The sequence below is a fragment of the Theropithecus gelada genome, chromosome 14, assembly GCF_003255815.1.
Source record: "Theropithecus gelada isolate Dixy chromosome 14, Tgel_1.0, whole genome shotgun sequence".
NCBI lineage: Eukaryota > Metazoa > Chordata > Mammalia > Primates > Cercopithecidae > Theropithecus > Theropithecus gelada.
In genome coordinates, this window is record NC_037682.1 from 12,091,853 (window position 1) to 12,102,855 (window position 11,003).

Below are 11,003 nucleotides of genomic sequence, written 5' to 3' on the forward strand. Positions count from 1 at the left end.
GAGTGATGCAGACACTGAGGAGTCCTCTGAGTGTGGGGAGTGAACAAATGTAAAATCCAGGTTGAAACCTGGAGATCTCCTCAAATTATAGTAAATGGAAAAGAAAGTATACTGGACATGACAGAGGAGAGAAACCACAGTGCAGAGGTGGCACCAAGCAGGCTGACTGTGGGTCTGAGGGGACATCCACTAGGGTCCCTGCTAGGTGGGAGCCCTGCGCCTGGACACTCAGGCAGGTTGGGGGTTCCCTCAGTACAAGAACAGCAGGAACACTGTAATTCCTGTGTCCTCATTACCATGGTTTTCATTCACGGCTGCAGGATGGAAAATCGGTGAGGAATGCAGGATGATTCCTACCAAAGAGTTCCTTCTGGGATGCCTGGACTCAGGCCCCATTGACAACAGGATGCTGGTTCTCTGGAGTTGATTGTTAGCCATGCCCAAAAGCCACTCCCCTATGGAAACCACTCCGGGCTCAAGGCCTAAGACTGCAGGATCATAACAAGACCAATGGAGAAGTTCAGGGCAAGTGATTTATTAGAGAAAGACGTTGAAACCTTTACATTCTGCAGTGACGATCAGGGTATCATTGAAAGATGGTGGAAACTAGCATTAAAAAGTTTTTACATCTCAGCGATCACATTTCTCTGCTATTTTTCCCTGAAATAGAAAAGGAAAGAAAAGAAGATGAGGTTGGTCATGCAGCTCCTGGAGACAACAGGTTAACATCCAAGTGGCCGATGGAATTCTGCTCCCAAAGACAACTGGAAGGGCAGAGGCAGGAACCCAGTGTGCGTGGGAAACCAGGGCCTAGACCTGGGGGCTTCACAGCACCCTTGCTGGTGAGGGAGCAGCCTTTCCTTGCCAGGCCAATAGCCCTGGGGGGACCCAAGTGTGAGGCCCCGGGTCCTCACGGGGGGGAAAGAAGGGGTGGACAGAGCAGCCAGAGGTTACTGTCTGGGCTGGAGTCTCCCAGGACTTGGAGTCTCCTGTTTCCTGCAATGAGGGACCCAGGACTGAGAGGCTGGTAGGGCTGAGAGGGCTTCTGGAAAGCTTGGCTTCCAGGAGACTCCAGCCTCCCCATATGGGAATTCTGCCTCAGGATCCGAGCACCCCTCAGTCCTGAGCCTGCACCTTCCATGAGCATTTGCGGCTAAACCTCAGGACAGCAACCCAGAGGCAGCCAGGCTGAGAGGCCCCTGGAAAACCTCTGATTTCTTGAGAAAGACAGAATGAGAGCATCCTGCTTCCATGGCACTGCAGGAGGTGGAGTAGCGAGGGTCTTGGCCCACTGGCCGTGGTCAGGAGAGCATCATGGGTGAGGAGGGGAGCGTGGAGTCTGAGGAGCTGGGAGGAGCTCCTTCCTGGCTCTGCAGAAGCTGCAGAGAAGCCCAGCCCTCCAGCGCTGCCTCTGCAGGAGCCTCTGCTCTAGGCCCCTCCCTGCCTTCCTCTCCCTGTTCGAGGCTCCCACACTCCCTAGTACATTCCACAGTGACTGTGTGAGGGCAGCTCAGCCTCAGGAAAGTCCCCAGGTGGAGAGGTAGTCGTACTTGGCCCTTCACCACCCCTGCCTGGGCCCAGGCTCACTCCCCATGTCCTCAGCACACTCTGGGGACACGGCATCCAGGCAGGTGACCTGAGGAGGGGGAACATGCAGGAGGCCATGTGCAGCTGAGCTGAGTTCTGCAGGTGAAATGGAAGCACCCACCCTGTGGCCCCAGGTGACCTCAAATGGTGACCAGCAAGGCAGGTGCCCCACCACCTGTGTCCCTCACAGAGCAGCAAGCTGACCTCACTTCACACTGTGCCGCTGACCTGGCCACATGAAAGAGACAGAAATTACCAATGTTTTTGTAATTAGCACTCTCTTCTCATAGGCCATCAGATCCACGCATTTCTTCACTTCCATCTTGGCTGCAACAGCTTCCAGAGGTGCCTTAAATTTGGCAAGTTGGAACTTGAACACAGGTTTTCCAGCTAATAAGAAGCCTGCGATTTCAGAACCAACAGCTTGGCAGACCACTGCATTTGCTGGAGCAAAAGAATAAAAATATAATTTATGTAAGGAAATCAGTGTTTCTCCCATGCCTCCCTGATGTTAGACTAGACAGGAACCCTAGGCTTTTAGGCTTCTGGTCAATAACTATGCCAATGACGTCAGACATGGGAGGTTGTGACTTCCTTGAGGTCACACAGCAAAGGGAGGAGCTAGAACTGGAAAACTAACTTCATGATCACTCATTCAGTCTTTGTTGTTTTTTTTTATAAGCACACCCATTACTTTCCAAAGCTTCTCTGGATGGATGGCCAACGTTCTCTTTTCTAGATTTGAAAATAATCACTTTTGGCCGGGCGCGGTGGCTCAAGCCTGTAATCCCAGCACTTTGGGAGGCCGAGACGGGCGGATCACGAGGTCAGGAGATCGAGACCATCCTGGCTGACACGGTGAAACCCCGTCTCTACTAAAAAATACGAAAACTTAGCCGGGCGAGGTGGCGGGCGCCTGTAGTCCCAGCTACTCGGGAGGCTGAGGCAGGAGAATGGCGTAAACCCGGGAGGTGGAGCTTGCAGTGAGCTGAGATCCGGCCACTGCACTCCAGCCTGGGTGACAGAGCGAGACTCCGTCTCAAAAAAAAAAAAAAAAAAAAGAAAATAATCACTTTTCTCTGCCAGTTAAGTGACACTTTATTAGTCTTGGACATTGGTGAAGAGGAGGTTTTGGGTAATCAAATTTTGAAGTGAATGGTAGAGTCAGAATCCTATCGGAAATTAGAGAAATGAGTAAATCTGGAAAAGAAGAAGTTAAAATTATTAAAATGATGAAGGTGATGTTTTGAGAATAAGTTGTGGGATTTAGGTTTATGTGATCCAATACAGACAGAGCTAAAAGGTAAACAAATTAAAACAAAATCAAATAATGTGAATATAAAATAAAATAATGTGAATCGGTTTTAACACGCATTAGAAGCTTATACAGGAAATTGTACTTGGCCCATATTCTCCAGCAACATCTAGAATATTTAGAGAGGATGACAGGAGGGAACTGAGGCTCATTCCTGCTCCCACTGGGAATTTTGGAAAGACCTGGAGTAATCATTTTGCTTGGTCTGGAATCTCCATTCCCCTAAGTCTTTTGCAAACATCATGCATCCAGAAAGTGCCCCACCAGGCTCAACATGACCCCTGACTACGCAACTTCCAACTGTGGGAAGAATTTGGAGAGGGTAGGATCAGGGGTGTCACAGGGAAACGGGAGAAGTTCAGAAAGGAAGAGGAAAGAGAAAAATCAGAGTCTGGATCGGTCCTGACAGGGGAAAGGAAAGTACCCAAATGAACTGTGGAAAAAAACAGCCAGAATTCATTTTAGAAAAATAGAAGTTCTGATGCTAACCATTGTAGTATTTCTACCACCATTACTGGTAGGACCCCTGGAAGATATACTGAGTACTGCTTATTCTAAGAGTTCATTTGCAGTGTTCCTATTGAGAGAACCAGAGAGCACCGTCTCTTCTTGGACTGGGAGCTCTCCAAGGATCCTTCCAGATGTAACATTTTATGAGTCTGAATTTACAATGTAAGAAGCTGTGAGCTCAATTGGCACCTAAAGGTCTGGGGAGGAGAATCTCTGACGGTACAGTGATCGGCTTCACATCCACAGCTAGACCCTTGGCACAATAATCCCACTCCATTCCCGTTGCCACTCCCGGCAGAAGCTCTAAGCACCAGTGATAGGAGGAGGCGCGGGGAGGGTGAGCATCTTGCCCACAGTGAAAGGGCTGAGAAGTGGCTGAGCCCAGAGTCACCCCAGACCTCATATTACATCATCTGACACAGATCCCAACCAGGAGTGAAGCTCAGGCAGGATTCCTAACATTTGCCTGCACTGATTTTCTGCAAAACTTCCTAGGTGCTGGGGATTTGATGAAATGAGGCCTGAGCTTTATGAGCAGTTCCTTCAACAAGCACAGGATAAGGTTTGGAATTCTGGTTTGTTCCAGACCCCAACGTTAACCTGAATAGGTGACCTCGTGCTCAGAGAAGGGTGTGTTCCAGGGGCTGGTGCTGGACTCGTGACTGATGTACTCACCCCGGTAGCAGCAAAGGGCCAGCGTGAGCAGCAGGAGACACACCAACAGCCTCATGGTGGCTTATTCTGCTGTGAGCTCAGCTTTAACCAATGATGAGTGATTTAGACTCAACCCCAGGAACCTGTGGAGCCGTGGAGCCCAGGGCTATTTGTACCTAAGGAGCTTGGCTGGTCCTGCCCACGTGGGCATCTGGCAGGTGATGAGGCCTGGCTTCCAGCCCTCCCTTCCTAGCCAGGGCTACTGCCATCCATCAGTGTCACATCCCCATGCCTTCCTGCATCCTGAGTGGGGCGGAGCACAGGAGGGCAGCCCTGCAGGAACTCGGCTCTGTACTCCAGGTGAGTGTCCAGGTGCCTCTGGCCATGTTCCCTGGAACCTCAGTTTGCTTTTGGGCTTTTGAGGATTATCTCTCTGTTCTTTATGTCAGTTCGAGGGTAAAGGTGAGTTCTCACTTCAGGAGGACAGAAACCAGGGTACAGGAAGCTAGGGGCTGTGGTTTGGTTGTAGGACAGCAGGCATGGAAGAGACCCCACGTTGACCTCCATTGCATGTCTGACAATCAGCCACACGTGTTTCAGCTGCACACAGATCAGGTCTGAATCAGACCTATCCTCCCACTCGGCCCCTTCCATCACCACCATCTTTACCACATAGGTACCTAAAACGTAGCTGAATACACTCCACCTTTGGAGGATTTGCTTGGGGAAAACAACCGCTCCCCCATCCTCTACCCTGTCTCACTCCAAGATCTGTGTCTTTGTTTACGGGTGGAGTTGTCAACATAGCCCAGGTTCAAATTTTCTGTCTACTGAAAGCAAGCCTCCCATGACCTCTAGCCACACATATCTCCTCACAGGGCTGATGTGATGATTAAATTGCCCAATTCTGTTTACCCAAGGAGCTTGTGGGGTGTCTGGAGGCAAACAGGCATCAGAGACACTGGTCTTCACTTCTAAGCAGGGACGATAATGGAAAGGAAGAGATGGATGAATGGGGTGGGAGGTCACTTCCCTCTAACCCTTGGCCTCAAGTGTTCCACTTCTAACCTAGCTCTGCTGCCTGGGCCATCTCATTGTTGATGGAAAGCGAAGGCCACCCCCAGCAAAGGCAATAGACACCCTTCTGGCTTCCAACCCTTCCTTCCTAGCCAGGGCTGCTGCCATCCATCAGTGTCACGCCCCCATGCCTCCCTGCATCCCAAGTGGGGCGGAGCACAGGAGGGCAGCCCTGTAGAGGAACTCTGCTCTGTGCTCCAGGTGAGTGTGCAGGTGCCAGAGTACTCACTGGGGTGAGTACATGTCATGAGTCCAGCACCAGCCCCTGGCACTGCCCTTCCACTGCAGTGCCACCATTTGGTGAGTAGGAAATCACCAGAAATGTGTCTCTTAAGTGAACACACATTTGAGAAGAGTCACAGCCCAGGATGGAGTTTTCCATTCTCAGCCGTGCAATCAAATCACTTGGAGCTCTTAAAATATACTGACCTCCCCAGTCTTCCCTCTCTGAGGATTTTGATTCCGTAGTTCTAGGGCGAGGTCCCATTCCTCTTCTGTTTAAACTGCTCTGGTGGGTCTGATGGGCAGCAGGGCTGAGAACCACCCAGAAAGACCTTTATGAAGGAAGAGGACCTTATGGTCTGTGTCATCAGAGACACCTTGGCAGGTCTGGCTGAGTCCCAGCTGAGGGCGACAATGGCTCCCACTTCCATCACCCAAAATGGTGGGGAAGCCCCTGATGCCACTTCTGCCTCCCACTCTAAGGAGTGGGAAGGTCCAGTGGCAAAGCTCACAGCTAGGAGGGTTCAGATCCATGTCTATGGGCTATTGAACCCTATGAAAATTACTGTTTATGTAAACTCAATTTTATCATTTGTAAAAGTAGGTTAAAAATGGTGCCTACATCATTGGGTCGATAGATGTTCAAATGAGTGTGTGTGTGTGTATGTGTGTGTGTATAAAATTTACCAAGGTCTGGCCAGGCACAGTGGCTCACACCTATGATTCCAGCACTTTGGGAGGCTGAGGCGGGTGGGTCACCTGAGGTCAGGAGTTTGAGACCAGCCTGGCTAACATGATGAAACCCCATCTCTACTAAAAATACAAAAACTTAGCTGGGCGTGGTGGCGTGTGCCTATAGTCCCAGCTACTTAGGAGGCTGAGGCAGGAGAATCACTTGAACCTGGGAGGCGGAGTTCTGGTGCACTGAGATGGCGCCATTGCACTCCAGCCTGGGCAACAAGAGCAAAACTCCGTCTCAAAAAAAAAAAAAAAAAATGAACAAGGTCTGACATGTAGTGAACTCTCAATAAATGTTGACTACTATTATCTTGTCCCACCTGTCATACATGTCATGGATTGCTACCAGTTCCTAGTTTAAAGCACAACCAACCCTCAAAAAAAATCACTGATTTTCAGAACTACAAGTCATGGGCCACATAAGGACATATTAGTTAACATCAGACCCCACATACGACAGGGGTCCCCTAAAATTGTAATACTGTATTTTTACTGCACCTTTTCTGTTTCGATATGCTTAGATACACAAATACTTGTCATTGTATTACAACTGCCTACAGTGTTCAGAACAGTAACATGCTGTACAGGTTTGTGGCCCAGGAGCAATAGGCTTACCTCTTAATAGCTGAGGTGTGTAGTAGGCTATGCCATCTAGGTTTGTATAACTGCACTCTATGATGTTCACACAATGACAATTGCCTGTGCATTTCTCAGAATGTGTCCCCATCACGAAGAGATACACAGTTGTCTAAGGAAACCTAGATATACCCCCACTATCTGAAATAAATTAAGGAAACCCAGCTCATGGTCTCTGAGACCACAGAACCAGGGACAGGAATTTAGGTTCTTACAGATGACAAATGGGTGAGGAATTTTCCACATCTGTTGAACAGAACTTGTCCTCACGTGGGCTTGGCCTTCATCTGTATATTCCATTAGGAGGGATGTGTATATCTGAAAGAGGATTGCTTCCCACATATTTTTATCATTCGTGTAGCTCTTAACACCTGCTCAGGGTTTTTTTTTAGTTTTCAAAAATAGGTGGTACTTTTTATGACTGCTCTACTCCTTCTCTGGTGGGCTTAAAATCTTCTCATCTCGGCTGGGTGCGGTGGCTCACACCTGTAATCCCAGCACTTTGGGAGGTCAAGGCAGGTGGATCATTTGAGGCCAGGAGTTTGAGACCAGACTGGGCAACATACAAGACCTTGTCTCTACAAACAGTTTAAAAAATTAGCCAGGCATAGTGGTGGGTGCCTGTATTCACAGTACTCAAGAGGCTGAGGTGGGAGGATTGCATGACCCCAGGAGTTTCAGGCTACAGTGAGCCCTGATTATGCCACTGCACTCTAGCCCAGGCAACAGAGCAAGAACTTGTCTCTAAAAATGTGAAATAAAATAAAATAAACGTTTTTAATGCAAAAATAAGTATGTGAAGCGAGGGATTGTTAATTAATTTGATTGTATTTGATATGTGTATTGTAAACATACATCAAAACATCATATTGTATGCCATAAAAATATACAATTTTAGGTCAGGTGCAGTGGCTCATGCCTATAATCCCAGCACTTTGTGAGACTGAGCTGGGCAGATTACCTGAGGTCAGGAGTTTGAGACCAGCCTGACCAACATGGCAAAAACTTGTCTCTACTAAAAATACAAAAATCAACCAGGTTTGGTGCTGAGTGTCTGTAATCCCAGCTGTTTGGGAGGCTGAGGCGAGAGAATGGCTTGGACCTGGGAGGCAGAGATTGCAGTGAGCCAAGATCATGCCACTGCACTCCAGCCTGGATGACAGAGTGAGACTCTGTCTCAAAAAAAAATTATATATATATAAAATATATGTATTATATATATTATATTAGCACTGTAATATAGTGCTATATAAATGCAAATATTTATATATTTATATAGATATATCTAAATATTTATCTGTCTATATATCTAATATAGTGCTAAATAAATGCTATATGTGCAAATATTTTATATATAATATATAAAATATATAGAATATATATTTAAAATATATTTTAATATATTTAATATATTTTAATATATTTAATATATTTAATATATATTTATATATTTAATATATTAATATATAATATATATTATTAATATATAATAATATATATAATATATTAAATAATATGTATTATTTAAATATATATTTAATATATTTAAATATTTAATATATATTTAAATATTTAATATATAATATTTAATATATAATATTTAATATATAATATATAAAATATATAGAATATATATTTAAAATATATTTTATATATATTTAATATATTTTAAATATATTAAATAATATATTAAATAAATATATTAAATATAATAAATATATTAAATAAATATATTAAATAATATATTAAAATATATTAAATATATTAAAATATATTTTATATATTATATATTATATAAAATGTATATATACACACACAATTATTTGTCAATTTAAAATAAAATATTGTATGGAGAGAAACATGATGTCAACAATATTCTATATATGCAAAATTCTATATATACACACACAATTATTTGTCAATTTAAAATAAAATATTGTATGGAGAGAAACATGACGTCAACAATATTCTCTTCAGAGGGCAAAATCCATATTAAAAGATAAATCCATGAACATAAATTAGTCATTATTTATAGATAGTTGTTCAACTATCAGGGAAATCTAAGACAATCCACTAGAAAAACTCTCAATATTGATTTGCCACCACAGCTGCCAGCATGCATGCACATGAGCACAGACCCTGCTGCCACTGCCCTGATGAAGTGCTTTGGCAGAGTGTTGTTGCCAGCAGACTGGGAACACCTCCACCTGACCAGCACAGCAGGTGCTTAACCTCAAGGGGCCAGAGAACAAAGCCATGGGCCTGGAACCAGGCCTCCAGGGTTAGAGCAAGCAGCCCAGGAGTGCTGAACTGAACTGAACCTTGGCCTTCTGAAGTCTTCCAGAAACAAAGCCAGTCAATGAACCCACCTGATACCACAGTCAAACCCTCAAGGGCATCAAAGAATATAAAAGAAAAAGAACGGGCCGGGTGTGATAGCTCACACCTGTAATCCCAGCACTTTGGGAGGCCGAGGCAGACAGATCACAAGGTCAAGAGATCGAGACCATCCTGGCCAACATGATGAAACTTCATCTCTAATAAAAATACAAAAATTAGCTGGGCATGGTGGTGCGTGCCTGTAGTCCCAGTTACTCAGAAGGCTGAGGCCCATCCAAGGGACAGCAACTTCAAAGATTAAAAGAGCATCACTACACACAGATAAGAATCAGCACAAAACTCGGGCAACTCAAAAAGCCAGAGTGTCATCTTACTTCCAAATGACCATACTAGTTCCCCAGCAATGGTTCTTAATCAGCTCAAATGGCGGAAATGACAGACATAGAATTCAGAATCTGGATAGGAATGAAGATCAATGACATTCAGGAGAAGGCCAAAACCCAATTCAAGGAATCTAAGGAATCCAATAAAATGATACAAGAGCTGAAAGACAAAATAGTCATTTTTAAGAAAGAACCAAACTGATCTGATAGAGCTGAAAAACTCACTACAAAAATTGTGTATTACAATTGGAAGTATTAACAACAGAATATACCAAACTGAGGAAAGAATCTCAGATCTCAAAGAATGATTCTTCAACTCAGTCAGAAAAAAATTAAGTCAGACAAAAGAAAAAGGAATAAAAAAGAATGAGCAAAACCTCTAAGAAATATGGGATTATGTAAAAAGACTGAATGCACAATTCGTTGGCATCCCCTGAAAGAAAGGGGGAGAGCAAGTAACTTGGAAAACATTTTTTTTTTTTTGAGACAGAGTCTCACTCTGTCGTCCAGGCTGGAGTGCGACAGCATGATCTCAGCTCACTGCAACCTCTGCCTCCCCAGGTTCAAGCGATTCTCCTGCCTTAGCCTCCTGAGTAGCTGGGATTACAGGCACCTGCCCCCACTCCTGGATAATTTTTTTTTTGTATTTTTAATAGAGATGGGTTTTACCATGTTGGCCAGGCTGGTCTTGAACTCCTGACCTCAGGTGATCCACCTACCTCATCCTCCCAATGTGCTGGGATTATGGGCATGAGCCACCATGCCTGGCCAGAAAACAGATTTGAGGATATTCTCCACAAAAATTTCCCCAACTTTGCTAAAGAGGTCAACATTGAAATTCAGGAAATGCAGGGAACTCCTGTTAGATGATAGTATACAAGGTGACCATCCCCAAGACACATAATCATCAGATTAACCAAGGTTAACATGGAAGAATAAAAAAGCAGCTAGAGAGAAGGGGCAGGTCATTAACAAAGGGAACCTCATCAAGCTAACAGTGTACCTTTCAGCAAAAACTCTATAAGCCAAAAAAGACTAAGGACTTACGTTCAGAATTCTTAAAGAAAATAAATCCCAACCAAGAATTTCATACCCAGCCAAACTAAGTTTCATAAGTGAAGGAGAAATAAGATCCTTTCCAGATAAGTGTCTGCTAAGGAAATTTAGTACCATGAGACCTGCCTTACAAGAAGTCCTTAACGGAATGCCAAACATGGAAATGAAAAACCACTACTGGCCACCACAAAAACACACTTAAGTACATGACCATTGACACTATAAAACAATGACACAATCAAGTCTATATAACAACCAGCTAACAACACAATGACAATCAAATATGCACATATCTATATTAACTTTGAGCATAAACAGGCTAATTACTCCAATTAAAAGGCACAGATGGCAAGTTGGATAAAGAAGAAAGACCCAACTGTATACTGTCTTCAAGAGACTCATCTCACAGGAATGACACCCATAGGCTCAAAGGCATGGAAAAAATCTACAAAGCAAACAGAAAACATAAAAGAGCAGGCATTGCT

General features: G+C 44.4%; 1 protein-coding gene across 1 annotated transcript; it reads right to left on the minus strand.

Moving 5' to 3' along the window:
* Nucleotides 1–519: 519 nt before the first annotated feature.
* LOC112606956 (secretoglobin family 1D member 1) lies at nucleotides 520–4,211 on the minus strand. Its single transcript, XM_025357931.1, has 3 exons — nucleotides 4,088–4,211; nucleotides 1,844–2,031; nucleotides 520–660 (listed from the first exon to the last, which is right to left on the minus strand). The coding sequence occupies exons 1-3, from the start codon at nucleotides 4,140–4,142 to the stop codon at nucleotides 631–633; spliced, it is 273 nt and encodes a 90-aa protein (XP_025213716.1). The 5' UTR covers nucleotides 4,143–4,211; the 3' UTR covers nucleotides 520–630.
* Nucleotides 4,212–11,003: the final 6,792 nt, after the last annotated feature.

Excerpts from the sequence above, each read along its gene's own strand:
- LOC112606956 (XM_025357931.1), bottom strand. The coding sequence starts at position 4,142 with ATGAGGCTGTTGGTGTGTCTCCTGCTGCTCACGCTGGCCCTTTGCTGC. Across the intron at positions 2,032-4,087 it reads GGCCCTTTGCTGCTACCGGG|CAAATGCAGTGGTCTGCCAA; the intron begins GTGAGTACATCA and ends CTTTTGCTCCAG. Across the intron at positions 661-1,843 it reads TGCTAATTACAAAAACATTG|GGAAAAATAGCAGAGAAATG; the intron begins GTAATTTCTGTC and ends TTTCTATTTCAG.